This window comes from Aotus nancymaae, unplaced genomic scaffold (genome assembly GCF_030222135.1).
Source record: "Aotus nancymaae isolate 86718 unplaced genomic scaffold, 86718_ANA_hifiasm-v0.15.2.pri h1tg000029l, whole genome shotgun sequence".
Classification (NCBI taxonomy): domain Eukaryota; kingdom Metazoa; phylum Chordata; class Mammalia; order Primates; family Aotidae; genus Aotus; species Aotus nancymaae.
The window spans coordinates 41,661,203-41,678,872 of NW_026988442.1; the positions used below are offsets into that span (position 1 = coordinate 41,661,203).

Here is a 17,670-nt window from a genome sequence, read left to right on the forward strand (position 1 = left end):
CCTCTGAGCCGTTTAGCAGATCTTTGCTCAAATGGAACCTGAGGGTGAACTTGGGCCGTCTCCTCCCTGAAGGTCTCTGAGTGCTTCTGAGTGGAGCCTGGCGCTTCAGTGGGAGCAGGAAGGACCGTCAGAGGTGCCTTAGCCAGTGCCCAGAGCGGGCCAGGGAGAAAACCTGCGCGCCAACATTCCCGCCTCTCAGTGGCTGCCCTGTCCCGTGGCCACTGCCGCCTTCATTAGTGGGACACGGCGAGGATTGTCCTCACTGGGGCCATCCTGACCTGAACTGTTGAGGCCACACAGCTCTGCTCTCCCCGGTGACAGGAGGTCAGGAGGGAGGAGGTCCCTGTAGCCCAGCCGAGGGAACCCCCATGGCAGATATTCCTGGACTTCCTATGGAAATCATAGCCACCAGCCATAGAGCCAGTACAGGCCACTTCTCCAACACACCCAAAAGCTTCTCGGAATCAGCAATTCAGCATGAGGGTCCTGGGCAGCCTGGCGGAGAGGGGCAGCCCTTGTCCCCAGCATGAGATAGAGCGGTCCCGGGCAGCCTGGCAGAGGGGCAGCCCTCGTCCCCAGCATGAGATAGAGCGGTCCCGGGCAGCCTGGCAGAGAGGGGCAGCCCTCGTCCCCAGCATGAGATAGAGCGGTCCCGGGCAGCCTGGCAGAGGGGCAGCCCTCATCCCCAGCTAGAGATGGAGCAGTCCCGGGCAGCCTGGCAGAGGGGCAGCCCTCATCCCCAGCATGAGACAGAGCAGTCCCGGGCAGCCTGGCAGAGAGGGGCAGCCCTTGTCCCCAGCACGAGATGGAGCGGTCCCAGGCAGCCTGGCAGAGAGGGGCAGCCCTCGTCCCCAGCACGAGATGGAGCCTGCAAGTGCAGAAGCCAGAGGTGCTGAGATCTGGTTTGTGGGGAAGAGCGTCTTACAAAGAATCCAAGGCCTAGGACGCTCTTCAAGCCACTGATGGCTGTCATTCCACCCCCGGGGAGGGGCTGGTTTCTCCATCAGAAGCCGGGCCAAGCCTGCCCTGGCTCGTTCCGGCTCTCTCCGCTGCTGTGCGCCCACAGATGCGTCCCCTTCCCGCTCTGAGCAGCAGCTCTGGCTGAGGGGGAGGCTGGGCCGCTGCCCCAACTGGGGAAGCCACAGCCACCTGGACAGTGCCTGCAAAGTGGAGACTCAGCCAGGAGTCGCAGAAGGAGCAGGACTCAGCTCAGGCCAGGCTCAAATCCCAGCGCAGCCCCTCCCACACCAGAGTCTCTGGGCAGACCTCTAGCCTGTCCGGGGCTCGATCAGGCACAGAGTGGCTGTGATGGCCCAGCCTCGTGGGTGGATGTGGAACCTGGAGGGGGCGCGGGCAGTGGGGGCTCCAGGTGCTAATAAGAGGGGCCCTGTACCTTTTAGTGCCCTGAGAGGTAGCTCGGGAGGAAGGGGCTTCTGTTAGCGTGAGCTGTCAGGACCTGGAGAACCGCCTGCACACAGCTGCAAGGCCGGGGCTCGGCCATCCTTCGAGACTGGCCTCAGGCAGGGCAGCTACATGCTTGGGGGCCTCAGGCATGGACGCAACATGCCCAGACCTGGGAACCTAGAGCCCAGGGCCTTTGCCACACCCACACCCCAGTGACACCCCTGTGTGTGTGCTCCTTGCCGTGTCCAGGCGGGACCCTCGGGAGGGGCTCATGAAGGTGGGGGAGTCTGCGAACTTCTTTCTAGTCAGAGGCAGAGTCGGGGCAGACTGGGAGCGAGCTTAGAACTGTGGCCAGGGTGGCCGTGTCTACGGGCAGCCGGCACAGGACTGGACCTCCTGAACCGGTGGTGACTGAGGGCCTCCAAGTGTGCAGGCCTGACACCCCAGTCAGCATGAGTCCCACTGCCGGCCGTGATGGCCCACCCTTCCTCTCCCGCAGGTCAACACCTTCACGTCCTTCATACTCCCCATGGTGGTCATCTCCGTCCTGAACACCATCATCGCCAACAAGCTGACGGTCATGGTCCGCCAGGCCGCCGAGCAGGGCCAGGTGTGCACGGTGGGGGAGCAGCACAGCACATTCAGCATGGCCATCGAGCCTGGCAGGGTCCAGGCCCTGCGGCATGGCGTTCACGTCCTACGTACGTACCTCTGGGCCCTCCGGGGCGGGAGGCGGGCCAGGGCCAGCAAAGGCAGCCACCATGGAACCACCCCAAGCCTGGGCAAGGTTTAAAGACGTGGGGATGAAGTTGTCAGGCCAAGGCCCAAGGGTGCCAGCTCCCCCCAGGGGTGAGTGCCATTCTACACTCCATCCATCCTTCCCTCCCTCCATCCATCCCTTCCTCCTCCTATCCCTCCATCCCCTCTTCATCCCTCCCTCCATTTATCCCTCCCTCCATTCATTCCTCCACCTCTCCCTCCCTCCCTCCATCCCTCGTTCCATTCATTCATCCCTCCCTCCATCCCTCCCTCCCTCCCTCTGTCCATTCGTCCACTCGCTCATGTGCTCACTCATTCATTTGCTCCGAAGTCTGCTGAGTGCCCAGCCTGGGTCTCACTCATTCCTGCTCACAGGTGTGGAGGTAGCAGAGGCAAGAGCAACCCTGTACTCTGGGAGGGCAGGGGCTCCACCCAGGAAGCAAACACAGGCACCAGGCACCTTCAGACATGAGCTGAGCATGATGAAAAAATACCACCCCCACCACTACATCTGGTGGCTGGGAGGGGCTCCCAGAGCGGGTGGCATCCTGCAGGTCCCAAGGACCAGGAGCCCGTCTGGGCAACAGAGCTGTGGCGAGGAGTTGGCTGGAGCAAAGGCCCTGTGGAGGGAGGTGCTTGGCAAGAAGGCAGGGGCAGGGGCAGGGTGGATGCTGCCGTCCACACAGGGCTTGGAGAGAGTGATCTGGAGAGAATGAAGCCTTTTCACACCCGAGACCCAGGTCTTCAGTTGCTTTGCCTGAAGCATTTGGCTTGAGTTATCCCTGGTGCTGGCCCATTTTCAGGGCTTGTTCGAGGGTGTGGCCAGCCACAGGAGAGGCCCACAGCCAAGCACATCAGCCTGAGAGAGCCTGGCTCTGGGATCGGCATTCCCTGCTCGTGGGAACCACCCAGGGCTTTGGACACAGAGCGCTCGGGGCTGGTGACGCCCCCAGCAGGGCAGGGCCTGTCCTATCAGAACCCTGAGGACCAGCGCCAGCACACGAGGCTGGCCAGCCATCCTCCGAGGTGTGACCTGGGCCCGGCGTGGCCTGATTTTTTAGAAGTAGCCATCCTAATAGATTTGAGGTGGCATCTCGTTGTGGTTTTGAGCTGCATTCGTCCAGTGATTTACGATGAACGATGGAGAACATCTTTTCACGTGCTTGTCAACCTTTGACGTCTTTGGAGAACTGTCTGGGTCCTTTGCCCAATGTTTGAATTAGATTGTTTGTTTTTATGCTGAGCTTTAGGAGTTCCGCTCTTGGTATTAACTCATTATCAGATGTGATTTGCAAATATTTCCTCCCTGTCTGTGAGCTGACTTCCACTCTCCCGATTACACCCTTTGACACACAGAGATTTAATTTTTGTGTTGTTCAATGTATCTACTTTTTCCTTTTGCGACCTGTGCTTTTGGTGTCATACCCAAGAAATCAATGCCAAACTCAATGCTGTGAAGTCAGTGTGTTTTCTCCTAGGAGTTTTATAGTTTCAGACCTTGTTTTTTTTTTTTTTTTTTTTTGAGGCGTTCTGCTCTTGTTGCCTAGGCTAGAGTACAATGGCTGCATCTCAGCTCACTGCAACCTCCTGCCTCAGCTTCCCGAGTAGCTGGGATTACAGGTGCCTGCCACCATGCCTGGTTAATTTTTGTATTTTAGTAGAGACAGGGTTTCACCATGTTGGCCAGGCTGGTCTCAAACTCCTGACCTCAGGTGATCCGCCCACCTTGGCCTCTGAAAGTGCTGGGATTAAAAGCATGAGCCACCGCACCCGGCCTATAGTTTCAGATCTCACGTTTAGGTCTTTAATCCACTTCAAGTTCATTTTTGCATATGGTGTTAGGTAAGGGTCCACCCTCATGCAACTGGGTGTCCCATTTTCTAACTCCTTTTGCTGAATAGACTGTCCTTTCCCCACTGAATGGCCTGGTTGAAGATCGCTTGACCATAAGCTAAGGGTTCGTTTCTGGGCTTTTTATTCTATTCCCTAGGTCTATTTGCCTGTCTGTATGCCACCACCACACTGTAACTTTGTAGTAAGTTTTCAAATCAAGAAGTGTAAGATCTCCAACTTAATTTTTTTATAAGATTGTTTTGGCTATCCAGGATCACTTGAGATTCCACATAAATTTTAGGATAGATTTTTCTATTTCCACAAAAAGCATTACTGAAATTTGGTAGGGACTGCATTGAATCTGTAGAGTGCTTTGGGTAGCACTGACACCTTAACGATACTAAGTCTTCTAATCCATGAACATGGGATATCTCCCTGCATTCCCCCTCAGGCCATGTCTTTCTCTGAGGCCATATCTCTGTGCCTCTGAGCCCATGTGTCTGTCTCTGAGCCCCCATCTCTCCCTCTCTGAGCCTGTGTCATATCTCTGAGCCCATCTCTCCCTCTCTGAGCCTGAGTCCTATCTCTGAGCCTGAGTCCTGTCTCTGAGCCCATGTTCTGTCTCTGAGCCCATGTTCTGTCTCTGAGCCCATGTCCTGTCTCTGAGCCCGTGTTCTGTCTCTGAGCCCGTGTTCTGTCTCTGAGCCCGAGTCCTGTCTCTGAGCCCGAGTCCTGTCTCTGAGCCCGAGTCCTGTCTCCGAGCCCGAGTCCTGTCTCCGAGCCCGAGTCCTGTCTCCGAGCCCGTGTCCTGTCTCCGAGCCTGTGTCCTGTCTCTGAGCCTGAGTCCTGTCTCTGAGCCTGTGTTCTGTCTCTGAGCCCGAGGCCTGTCTCTGAGCCCGAGGCCTGGCTCTGAGCCCGTGTCCTGGCTCTGAGCCCGAGGCCTGTCTCTGAGCCCGAGGCCTGTCTCTGAGCCCGTGTTCTGTCTCTGAGCCCGAGTCCTGTCTCTGAGCCCGAGTCCTGTCTCTGAGCCTGAGTCCTGTCTCTGAGCCTGAGTCCTGTCTCTGAGCCTGTGTTTTGTCTCTGAGCCTGAGTCCTGTCTCTGAGCCTGAGTCCTGTCTCTGAACCTGAGTCCTGTCTCTGAGCCTGAGTCCTGTCTCTGAGCCTGTGTTCTGTCTCTGAGCCTGAGTCCTGTCTCTGAGCCCGTGTCTCCCCACTGAGCCCACATCTCTGTGTCTCAGGTGCGGTGGTCATTGCCTTTGTGGTCTGCTGGCTGCCCTACCACGTGCGGCGTCTCATGTTCTGCTACATTTCAGATGAGCAGTGGACTCCGTGAGTACTGGGAGGTCGGGTGCTGGGCAAGTGCTCCCCAAAATAGATGGTGGGTGTGGCAGGCACTGCTGAGAGGACCCGCTCAGGGCAGGGGTGTGGTGAGTCCCCCAGTGACCCCCTGGGCAGGGGTGTGCTGTGACTGGGGCTAGGAGGAGGCCATGGAGGGACAGGTTCAGGGCAGGGGCTGAACAGGCCAGTCTGGAGCAGAGAGGGAAAGTTGGTCCTAGGAGCTGGCCCAGGCAGTTTCCCGAAGGCCTAAAGAGAGACATCCCTGGCTCCACCAGGGTCATGGTGGGGTGTCACCTCCCCATATAACAGCTGTCAGAGCCCCAAGGCCACCCAGCTTGGACCCACAGGGCTCAGCCTGCAGTTACACTCAGGGTTGTGACTTAGCCCAGCAAGAGCTGCAGTACTGACAAGGCTTTGCTTTGCTAATACAGCAGAGCCAGCAAAGGGAGAAGACACATGGAGTGGGGTCAGGGGGCACCAGCTGCAGCTGCCAGGATGACATGGGGGGCCGATCACAGGGCCACCCACTGCCTGGCATGCAACAAAAGTCCAGAGTCTCAGAAGAGAAACCAGGTGTTCAGCAAAACCCCCACTGTTTGCACCAAGAGTTCAGGTGCAGGGAGCCCCTCTCATCAGGAAATGGCAGGAGCTTTCTCAAAATCCAAGACCCCAGGTGCCAGCTAGAGGCCAGCCTTGCCAGCTGGCCGAGATGGCAGCTTTGGGCCTACTTTTCTGCACAGCAGGGCTGCCAGGTCCCAGGATAAAAGGTTCCTCCCAGTGACAGCCACTGGGGAGGGCACGCCTAGGACCCAGGAGCTGGTGGAGGCACAGGGAGCAGAGTTCGGCCCCCAGAAAAGCTTCTGAAGCTCAGGGCTGCCTGCTGGTAATTGAGCTGCCTAGTGAGGGAGTGAGATCTCTGTGGGTGGAGGCGACACGTTGAGGGCAAGGTGTGTAGCTGCTGGGGAGGCATGGAGGGGGTTCCCGCCCTGGCTGTTTGGTTAGGCTGGAGACCAGCCACGCCCTGGACCCTTGGGTGCACAGGACTCCGAAAGGCAATGCAGGCAGCTTGGGGAGAGGCAGGGGCAGCTCGGGGAGAGACAAGGGGCGGCTCGGGGAGAGGCAGGGGCGGCTCGGGGAGAGGCAGGGGTGGAGGAGCAGAGCCCAGGCCCCACCTAAAGAAGCCCTGGCCGGGGAGGGTGGCGGGAGAGCGCAACCAGAACTTCCGCTACACAGGAGAGGCCACACCCTGGTGCTAGTTACGAAATGTCCCCATACATCACCACTCCCAAGTGGTGTTTTCATTAGCATCTGAGCCACCAGGTCCTGTGGCCACCGTGGCCCCGGCTGCCACTCTGCGGCCCTGCCTTGGGGCCGCGAGGATTCCGTCTGGGGCCTGAGTGCGTCTCTCCCCCCAGGTTCCTCTATGACTTCTATCACTACTTCTACATGGTTACAAATGTGCTCTTCTACGTCAGCTCCGCCATCAACCCCGTCCTGTACAACCTGGTCTCCGCCAACTTCCGCCACATCTTCCTGGCCACGCTGGCCTGCCTCTGCCCCGTGTGGCCGCGCAGGAGGAAGAGACCGGCCTTCTCCAGGAAGGCCAACAGCATGTCCAGCAACCACACCCTCTCCAGCAATGCCACCCGCGAGACGCTGTACTAGGTTCTGCTCCGGGGGCGGTGGCCGGGAGGAGCCTGGCCGTGGGTCCTTGCCCCCGACAGAGCAGCCCCTACTGGGGAGCCTTGATGGCTGTCAGGCAGAGGCCAGCCAGTGCTGGAGTCTGAGGCCTGGAACCCCCTCCCACCCCCAGCCCCCATTTCCCATTTCTCATCAGCGTCTCCTGGGCCTGTCCCCTGGGCCTGTCCCCAGCTCCTCCCCGCCCCTCCCCCATCTCCTCCTTGAAAGCCAGAACGAGAGCTCTCCTCTCCCAGATTGGAAAAGGGCCTCTAACGAGGAGAAATTGGTGTGCCACACAAGGTGGTTTTCTTTGCTCCCAGACTAATGGATGGTTGAGAGAAGGAGATGAAAGGTGCTGGGTGGAGCCAGGCCTCGGGCAGCTGAGCTGCTGTTCCCATGCCCACATCTGTGAGATCCTCTGTCTGGCTCAGGGAGTCCCTCCCCCAACCCACATCTGTGAGACCTGCACCCCTCTGTCTGGCTGGGGAGTCCCTCCCCTGTCCCGCATCTGTGAGACCTGCACCCCTCTGGCTGTGGAGTCCCTCCCCTGTCCCGCATCTGTGAGACCTGCACCCCTCTGTCTGGCTGGGGAGTCACTCCCCCGTCCCGCATCTGTGAGACCTGCACCCCTCTGGCTGAGGAGTCCCTCCCCCGTCCCGCATCTGTGAGACCTGCACCCCTCTGTCTGACTGGGGAGTCACTCCCCCGTCCCGCATCTGTGAGACCTGCACCCCTCTGGCTGAGGAGTCCCTCCCCCGTCCCGCATCTGTGAGACCTGCACCCCTCTGTCTGGCTGGGGAGTCACTCCCCCGTCCCGCATCTGTGAGACCTGCACCCCTCTGGCTGAGGAGTCCCTCCCCCGTCCCACATCTGTGAGACCTGCACCCCTCTGTCTGGCTGGGGAGTCACTCCCCCGTCCCGCATCTGTGAGACCTGCACCCCTCTGGCTGAGGAGTCCCTCCCCTGTCCCGCATCTGTGAGACCTGCACCCCTCTGTCTGGCTGGGGAGTCCCTCCCCCGTCCCGCACCTGTGAGACCTGCACCCCTCTGTCTGGCTGGGGAGTCACTCCCCCGTCCCGCATCTGTGAGACCTGCACCCCTCTGTCTGGCTGGGGAGTCCCTCCCCCGTCCCGCATCTGTGAGACCTGCACCCCTCTGTCTGGCTGGGGAGTCCCTCCCCCATCCCGCATCTGTGAGACCTGCACCCCTCTGTCTGGCTGTGGAGTCCCTCCCCCGTCCCGCATCTGTGAGACCTGCACCCCTCTGTCTGGCTGGGGAGTCCCTCCCCCATCCCGCATCTGTGAGACCTGCACCCCTCTGGCTGGGGAGTCCCTCCCCCATCCCGCATCTGTGAGACCTGCACCCCTCTGTCTGTCTGGGGAGTCCTGCCCCCGTCCCGCAGGCTCCATGGCTTTAGGCCTCTCTCGCTGACCCTGCCACTCAGGCCCATGCCCACCTTCCCCAGGCAGTTCCAAGGACGCTCCCTGATTGGCCCCTTCAGGCCTGGCCAGCTGGGGGCCCACAACCGGGGCCAGGGGGTCCCTCCCACCACCCTCGCCACAGGCAGCTGCAGCCCCCAGAGGGACCCACGTGCCCAAAAAAGACAAAATTGGGCCAGCCTGGAATTGCCCAGACCCTACCTCCCTTCCTCCCTCCTGTCCTCACCCAGGCCAAGGCCAGGATACTGCACGGGAGGGGGCTCAGGCCTCAGCCTCACAGTCCAGCTGTGGCCTCTCGGGCTGGGCAGAAGGGACGCCAGATCAGGGGCCTGGCCTCCCACACCCGCCCAGGTGGCCGTGGCCAGGATGCGGCCTTCATGTGCTCTGCTTCTGGCTGTGCAGGCTGAGGTCTGGCAGCCAGGCCCGGAGCGGGCTTCAGGGTGGATGCCTGGAGAAGAGGAATGTGGGACAGGGGCCATGGTGCCTGGTACCTGAGCAAGACGCCAGGTCCCAGGGACTCAGGCCTCAGGTGAGAAGGGGAGCAGTGCACCCAGGCACCATGGCCAGCAGCCCTGGGCTGAGGCACAGACTCATTTGTCACCCTCTGGCGGCAGCAGCCCTGGCCTCAGCCTCCAGACGGTTGGAAACCTGGCGCCTCCCTGGTCTCTAGGATCCAGGCTCCACAGAGGACAGCGCTGGCCGGGCCCCTGGCTCGGGAAGGTTGCCTGAGCCCGAGAGAAGACAGTCCCAGGAGAAGCTGGCAGGGGAAGCCGGGAGCTGGGAGCCCCAGAAAGCAACGCTTGGCCATTTCTTCGAGGATCTCCCTGTCTCAGAGCAGCCTCTGCCCAGGGAAAATGGGCTCTGAGCAGGCTGCCTGCACAGCCCATGGGGACCCGGGACAGCTGGTCTTGGGCTGTGTCGGTCACTTTGCCATCTCCAGACTCAGTTTCCCTATCTATGAGAGTCTAATGCTACCGTATCTGCAGTGACTTGGATCTGGCTGTTGAGTTAATGGGTTCCTTGAACCCCACAAAATCCCTCCAACCACAGGACCCTTCGGCTCATCAAGACTGGGGCCCAGGGGAGACCAGCCCATTCACTGAGCCTTCTGCCAAACCTCGCCTCCCCGCCCCCGAGGGCCACCAACCCCAGGGAGGCAGGGCCAGCACAGAGGGGCCTTGCTCCCCAGCAGAGCTCCCATGACATGGTCTGCTCTGGGTAGGGGAGCTTTGCCTTTGCCGCCAGCCAGGGAGTCCAGAGGTTAGTGCAGCCCCTACCCCTGCTCAGGAGTGGGCTCAGAGTTTAGCAAATGCTAAGGCCCCTCAGGCCGGGCTCTGGATGGGGCCATGGACTTGAAGCCGGACACTGCAGCCTCAGACCCTTCTCTGGGGCTCCTGGACCTTGGGCCATAATTTTTGAGCCTCAATTTCCCCATCTAAGAGTGTGTGGTCATTCCACCCTCTCAGCGGGATGGTTCTGCCCTGGAGGAACCCTTCGGAACAGACAGAATGGATGGTACCCCGAGAGGGGACAGACCCTCAGTAGACACGGGGTTTCCAGGGCAGGGTCTGTGGCTGCCACTGAGGCTGGCTTTTCCTGTTGGTGTCTTTACGCTCCTATCTGCGTTTGCTGTGGACAGGGATACGTGTCCACACCCCACGGACACAGCCACGACACCTGATCTCGCCTCATTAGCTCGAGGCCAGGCTGTGATGTGGCCCCGGAAGCCGGCCCCACGTGCCATGAGTGCATTGGTCATGGAGTCCGGAGCCCCTGAGCCGGCCCCCGGTGATGGCGCAGCCCCAGAGCTCAAACGCCCACCCCCACCCCCGCTATCTGCAGTTGACGAAAACAAACCCCTGTATCTCTCAATAAAGGTGGCCAAAGGGCCCTCCATGTGGACTTGAGTGTTGAGGGCCTGCATGTGCCCACCCACTCATTCACTCATTCACTCACTCACTCACTCACTCATTCACTCATTCACTCACTCATTCACTCACTCACTCACTCATTCACTCATTCACTCACTTATTCACTCATTCACTCACTCATTCACTCATTCACTCACTCATTCACTCATTCACTTACTCATTCACTCATCACTCACCCATTCACTCACTCACTTATTCACTCATTCACTCACTCATTCACTCACCCACTCATTCACTCACCCACTCATTCACTCATTCAGTCACTCATTCACTCATTCAGTCACTCATTCACTCATTCACTCACTCACTTATTCACTCATTCACTCATTCACTCACTCACTCACTCACTCACTCATTCACTCATTCATTCATTCGACACACACCAGCACAGCAGCCAGCCTGCACTGTGCCTCTTGCCCAACGTTACAGGCTTTGTCATGTGTCTAGAGCGGGGTGGGGTGGGGGCCGGGTCCCCTCTGCTCACAGCCACCCACCTCCCTAGGGCTTTCAGCAGCACAGCCCCTGCAGGGCCTCTGACCACTGAGGGTCCTGTGTGGGCAAGTCCTCACCCCCGCCCCCTGAGCTTCAGTTTCCTGATCTGTGAGCTGGGCACAGAGGAGGCTCAGTGAAGGGGGCCCTGGGGTCCCACGACCACTCAGCTCGGATCTCCATGGCCCCCTTTAGCCAGCCAGGGGTCCTGTGGTTGGGAGACCCGTGGCCCCATCGAGGCCTCAGCGGTGGACGGATAGGCCCAGCTGTAGTACCAAGCCCTGGCCTAGTCCCAGCCATAAGGAGACAGAAGGTGCGGCTGAATCCCCACCCCAGGGCTTCTGCTCTGAAAATGAGGGTTCCCAGGCCCTCCCAGACCCACCGTTTCGGACTCTATCCCGCCAAGCCCCAGAGCACTCCACGTCCCTGGGTCGGGGGCTCGGGCTCTCCACTGTGCTCCTTTCTGCTTTTCTCCTGCTTGCCGGAGCCACGGGAGGCTGGTGAGAGCAGAGTCTGCAGGGTGGGGTCTTTCTCACAAGCCTCCTGGGCCTCAGGATTAGGAGTGCTGGGCTCACCCTGTGGAGCGCGGCAAAAGAAGCATTTGCTTGGGCTTGAACAGTCCAGAAAGGCTGCCTGGAGGAGGAGGCAGGTGGGCCAGTGGGAGACAGAGCATGAGCAAGGGAGAGTGCAGGAGTAAGGGGTCTTTGCAGGGACATAAGGGGCCCAGGGTGGGTGGAGAGGAGAAGGGCAGGTGCTGGGGGAGCAGCAGGGGAGTAAGAAGGCGGGTCAGCGACTTGAGGGATTCGAGGGCCCATGGAGGGGCTGAGTAGGGGTCTGGGGGGAGGCAGAGGGGAGGTGCCTTGGGGCCCCTGTGCTCAGGAGCCTGTGGCAGGGAGCGCCCCTTCCTGAGGGTCCTCTTGGCCACCCGTAGCATCCCCAGCCCCGCCTGCCCCTCCCTGCAGCACTGGGCACTCTGAGGTTCTCTACGTGGTATCTCCCTGCGCTCAGGACTCCTTCCTTCGGGGCAGTCGGGTGGCAGCAGGGCGGGAGGCGTCCGGGTGAGGGTGCAGAAGATAAACTATAACCCTGACCATCTAAAGGGGTCTTGGCACATGCCGCTGAGCCCCTCCCTCCCAGCGCCCAGCACCCACCTTCACCTTCCCTCCCACGGGGCACTGCCCCTGCCCTGCCCGGATCCCCACCAGGCTCAGCCTGTCCCTATCTGTGCTAAAGTGTTAGCGGCCACAGCATCTCCTGGTAACAAAGATCCCCACACCTTAACCCAAAGGACAGCAGAAGCGCAGAACAAGCTCCCTCCCCCAGGGACATGGTCCCCCCACCCATGCCGTGGCTGCCCAGCTCGAAGTGGGGATGGCTGGAGAGAGGACCCCTGGGCCCCTGATTCAGAAGAGGCTGCAGGGCCTCAGGGAAGACCCTCTCACTCCATAGCAGCTCTCCCAGGAAGCCTTAAGTGCCCTGACGAGGTGAGCTAGGACCTGGGATAATGCGGAAGTCAGCACTCGGGGCCCTGCCCGCAGCACCAAGGCTGGCCCCATCAGGGGGCCCGGGAGGGAGGAGGCCTGGTGGGGAGGCCTGGCGGGGAGGCCTGGCGGGGATGCCTGCGGGGGAGGCCTGGCGGGGAGGCCCGGCGGGGAGGCCCGGCGGGGAGGCCTGGCAGGGAGGCAGAGGCTGCCTTCCTTGGCTTCTGGCCTTGGCAGCCAGGCCAGTGTCCCTCCTGGCCCAGAGCGGGGCCCGGGCCCTGGACCTCTGCCCTCGACGGGCTCCCTACCTGCATGTCCACACCCCCTGAGCCTTCAGGGGAGGACGGTGGCCCGAATCATCCGCAGGGTTTGACACTCCCCGGTGTTTAAGGTTAAGGAACCAGCGTCATTCATGTCTGGCTGCCCAGCTCCTTCTCTGTCCCGCCCTGGCCTAGTCTGAGCCCCTCCACCAACAGGTAGGTGCCCAGGGCATGGCACTGCCTCAGCCAGGTCCCTGGTCGGCTCTCCCCTCCAAGCCTCTACCCCCTCCAAGCCTCTCCCCTCTCTGAGCCTCTCATATCCTCTCCCCTCCTCCCTCTGAGGCTCTTCCCCCTCCTCTCCTCCCTCCAAACCTCCCCCCACTCTCTCCCCACTCTGAGCCTCTCCTTCCCCCACCTCGGAGCCTCCCCCCACTCCTCTCCTCTCCTCCGAGCCTCTCCTCCCCTCCTCCCTGAGGCTGGGGGCCGTCTCTCTGACTGCATCTCTGGAGGAGGAGGAAGAGGACTGGGAGAGGAGGACTTTAAGGGCAGATGTCTGCCAGGCACCGCCTGGGAGCCCTGGCTGAACCCAGCTGTGTGCAGGGAGCCTCCGACCACCTGGGGTTCAGGGTCCTTAGGCCATTGTCCCCATTTAACTGGCCGAGGAAGCCAAGGCTTTGGTAATCTGCCAGGGACCCACAGCCTCCTGAGCTTGGGGACCACGGCCCTAGCAACCCTTGTGTGCCCCTGGTCACCCACCCTGCATGCCTGCCAGCCGGGAGGCCAGGGACGGGGAGGCTACCCAGTGCTGCTGTTGGCTCTGCCCTCACCGTTGTGGGACCTTCAGAAGACCCCACCTCCCACGGACCGTGACCAGCAGAAGGGCACCCCTCCTCCTCCCCAGGAGCTGCCAGGCCAGAACAGCCCCCAGCCTCCAGCACACCAGGACCTGGGAGCAGTGAGAGGGCAGAGCCAGGCTGCTTCTCCGGGGGCTGGTGGTGGCCACTGGTGCCAGTGGCAGGAGGAAGCCCCAGGCTGCGGGGCTCAGAGAGGGATGAGGGACAGGGTGTGGGTGGCTTTACCCCCAAATCAGAGATGCTCACCTGACAGGAGGCCCTGCACCCGCCCAGGCTCTGCCACCTCAGCCTCAGACGCCAAACTGTCTAGATGGTCTAGACACTCCGCCCGGGCTGCACCCAGAGCCTCCTGGGGTCTGCTTCCGCCTCCAGGAGCCATCTGGCTCCTCTCTTTCCCTGGTGGGGGCATAGGAGAGCATGCTGGGGAGGACTGCCGGTCGGGCAGCCGGGCAGAGTGGGGTGTGGTGGGCTCTGACCCTGAGCGGGTTGACTAGAAGGGTGGCCGCAGCATGGTGGGCTCTGCAGGAGACCCCCAGGACACTGGTCAGGCTTAGGGGCAGGGCTGGGGTGCAGGTGTGGAGGGCAGAGGTGGAGGAGCAAACACAGGTCTGGGGGGCATCTGGGGTTCTCGGATGAAGGGTGCCCTCCCCTACCTGCCGGTCAGGCCTCTGTGCCCATTCCCCGTGCACATTTTCACACAGGCTGTTAGCCAACAGCAGTGCCAATGGTGATACCAACGGCAATTTTTTAACCCTGGCTACATTTTTTAAGTAAAATTCTTGGATTCAGACAACATGATTCTCCCTAAAGTAAGAAAGTCTGCTCCAGGCCAGGAGGAATAATTACTGTTTGGTGGTGAGTTTCAGTATCACCCCAATAAATCATGGGGTGCTGCGTGGCATGGAGGCAAACCCAGATCAACAAACAAGAGAACACGGGGCTGCTCCATCTGCAGTCACCGCCCCTCCTCCTGCCGCCCCCTCCTCCCCCTCCGGGCTTCCCGCTGAGCCCCTCACTTTCCCGCCCAGAGGACCCCCCAGACCCACAGCCCTTCCCTTTCTCCGGGGTCTTTGTGACATTAACCACCAGCCCGACTGGCTTCTGTTCGGTTTCTCTCGGCTTTCGGCACACCCAGGGCTCTCCACGACCAAGACCCAGCACAGGGGAGTCGCCCAGCAAGCGGGAGTGGCCCGAGATCCCCGAGGCCTTTCCAGTTCCGCCTCTCTCTAGGGATCCCTGGGCTCAGTGCCAAGGAGGGAGGGGCAGGAGCAGCCAGGGAGCAACAACAAGGTCGGCCTCCTCCCAGGCTCGGCAGGTGGGCGCATCGGGAAGGCGCATGGGGACCTGGGACCGGGGACACACCCAGTGTCCTCCATAAACACCCAGTGGGGTCCTCAGCCACACGCATGCCAGCGTTTAAAGTACTGAAAACAGCCAGGTGCATTGGCTCACGTCTGTCCTCCCAGCACTTTGGGAGGCCGAGGCGGGAGGATCACTTGAAGTCAGGAGTTTGAGACCAGCCTGGCCAACATGATGAAACTCTGTCTCTACTAAAAATACAAAAATTAGCCAGGCGTGGTGACGGGCACCTGTAGTCCCAACTACTGGGGAGGCTGAGGCAGGAGAATCGCTTGAACCTGGGAGGTGGAGGCTGCAGTGAGCCGAGATGGTGCCACTGCACTCCAGCCTGGGTGACAGAGTGAGACTCCATGAAGAAGAGAGAAAGAGAGAAAGGAAGAGAAGAAAGAGAAAGAAAGAAAGAAAGAAGAAAGAAAGAGAAAGAAAGAAAGAAAGAAAGAAAGAAAGAAAGAAAGAAAGAAAGAAAGAAAGAAAGAAAGAAAGAAAGAAAAACTGAAAACCCAGCTACCATCTGCTTCTGAGCTGAGGAGGATGCCCCATCCCCACAGGAAGACACCCCCCACAGGAGGACACCCCCATGAAAGAACACCCCCCACAGGAGGACACCCCCATTCGAGGATGAGAGGACACCCCCACGGGAGGACACCCAAGGGCTGACAGCCCCCAGAAGTACCTTCTGCACCAAGGGTGTCCCTGCCTCATCCCCCTCCCGCCTCCCTACCTCTGCCTCCATCTCACATAGCAGGGTGCCTCAGGGCCCCCACCCAGCCACAAGCCACCAGGGCAGAGCCAGGGCCTTGTCGACAGCCAAATGCTGTCCTCTGGGGAACAAAGAAGAAAGCCCCTTTCCAACCACCAGCCTCCAGCACTCCCGCTGCCCCTGCCCCTGTGTCTCCTGGGCAGGCGGATGGGCGAGCTCACATCAGAACCACCGGGAAACCTATTCCAGACCAGCTTCCCAGGCCCCAGCCGAGCCCCAGGCGATCAGAAGCTGGGGCGACCTGGGGATCTGCGTGTTAGCAACCTCTCCAGGAGAGTCGGATGCACGCTGGGGTGGGAGAGCTGCCTCCCCATACCTTCTCCATCCTTCCATCCCTTCATTCATTCATTCATCTGCTCAGTGCTCCTCCGGACCTGGCTGACTCGGCACCCCCTGGCTGGCACAGAAAGGAGGGTGTGGGGCTCTGCTGCCCCAGCCCCTGCAGGGAATTCTCACAACCCCCATTCACTCGGGGCATAGGGGATCACTGCACCCCAACCTGAGGTTCACTGACATTGACGAGTACATCGTAGGAATGGAAATGCAGTCGTGGAATTCCAGCCCAGTCATGGAGCGAGAGATCTGGGGACACTGCCCAGGCAGCCTCGAATGCCAGAGTCCCATAGCCACCGTCCCATGAAGCCAGAGCCCCTGTCAAGCCCCTCCCCACCCAGCAGGTCTGCTGAGCTCCACCCCGTTCCAGCACAGAGACAGAAGCCTGTGGGCTGAGACCCCCACGGAAGGACAGTACCACCCGTCGCCTTCCTAGGTAACGGGGAGCTCTGGGGAGAGAATTCTAAGCACTCTAGATACCTTTGAGGGAAGAAAAACCAGCCACAGCCGCTGAGACTTGAGCTTCCTGTACAGAAAAGGTTCCCTCCCGCCTCCTCCCCTCTCCCAGCTCCCATACTCCCTGCAATTATGACTGGAATTCCAGATTTTATCAGAGTGCCATGGAAACCACGGCCAGGCTGAATTTATGAAAGGAATGATGCCAAGCAGAGAGAACCGGCGAGGGGAAGGCAGGGAGCCAAGGCAGGGCATCGAGTGCAAGGCACACGAGGAGGGACTGGCACTCGCCTGGCACCTGCAGCACACGGTCAGTGGGCCCTCCCCAGCACACATGCACATATGTGCACACAGCACAAACACATGCACCCATGCACACAGCACACACATGCACATACATGCACCCACGCATGCAGCACACACATGCACATACATGCACCCAGCACACATACATGCACCCACGCACACAGCACACACACATGCACATACATGCACCCACGCACACAGCATGCACACATGCACGTGCATGCACCCCATGGACACAGCATGCACACATGCACATACATGCACCCATACACGCAGCACACATACATGCACATACGTGCACCCACGCACACAGCATGCACACATGCACCGCATGGACACAGCATGCACACATGCACATACATGCACCCAGCACATGTACATGCACCCACGCACACAGCACACACACATGCACATACATGCACCCACGCACACAGCACACACACATGCATATACATGCACCCACGCACACAGCACACACATGCACACACATGCACCCATGCACACAGCATGCACACATGCACACACATGCACCCCATGGACACAGCATGCACACATGCACATACATGCACCCACGCACACAGCACACACATGCACATACATGCACCCATGCACACAGCACACATACATGCACCCACGCACACAGCACACACACATGCACATACATGCACCCACGCACACAGCATGCACACATGCACACGCATGCACCCCATGGACACAGCATGCACACATGCACATGCATGCACCCGTGCACACAGCACGCACACATGCATATACATGCACCCACACACAGCACACATACATGCACCCGTGCACACAGCACACACACATGCATATACATGCACCCACGCACACAGCACACACATGCACATACATGCACCCACGCACACAGCATGCACACATGCACACACATGCACCCACACAAACGCACATAGCTCTCACACATACACACATGCACCTCGCGCATGCACACATGCACATACATGCATCC

The 17,670-nt window shown here is 60.1% G+C and overlaps 1 protein-coding gene across 1 annotated transcript in view; it reads left to right on the forward strand.

The window, feature by feature from the left end:
- Nucleotides 1-7,127, forward strand: part of NTSR1 (neurotensin receptor 1) — a 49,806-nt gene extending 42,679 nt beyond the window's left edge. Inside the window, exons 2-4 of the mRNA XM_012440518.3 lie at nucleotides 1,904-2,105; nucleotides 5,235-5,325; nucleotides 6,750-7,127. Of these exons, the coding sequence (XP_012295941.1) occupies nucleotides 1,904-2,105; nucleotides 5,235-5,325; nucleotides 6,750-6,999 (543 nt within the window). The 3' untranslated portion in view covers nucleotides 7,000-7,127. The remainder of the gene's footprint in view (nucleotides 1-1,903; nucleotides 2,106-5,234; nucleotides 5,326-6,749) is intronic.
- The last annotated feature ends 10,543 nt before the right edge of the window (nucleotides 7,128-17,670 follow it).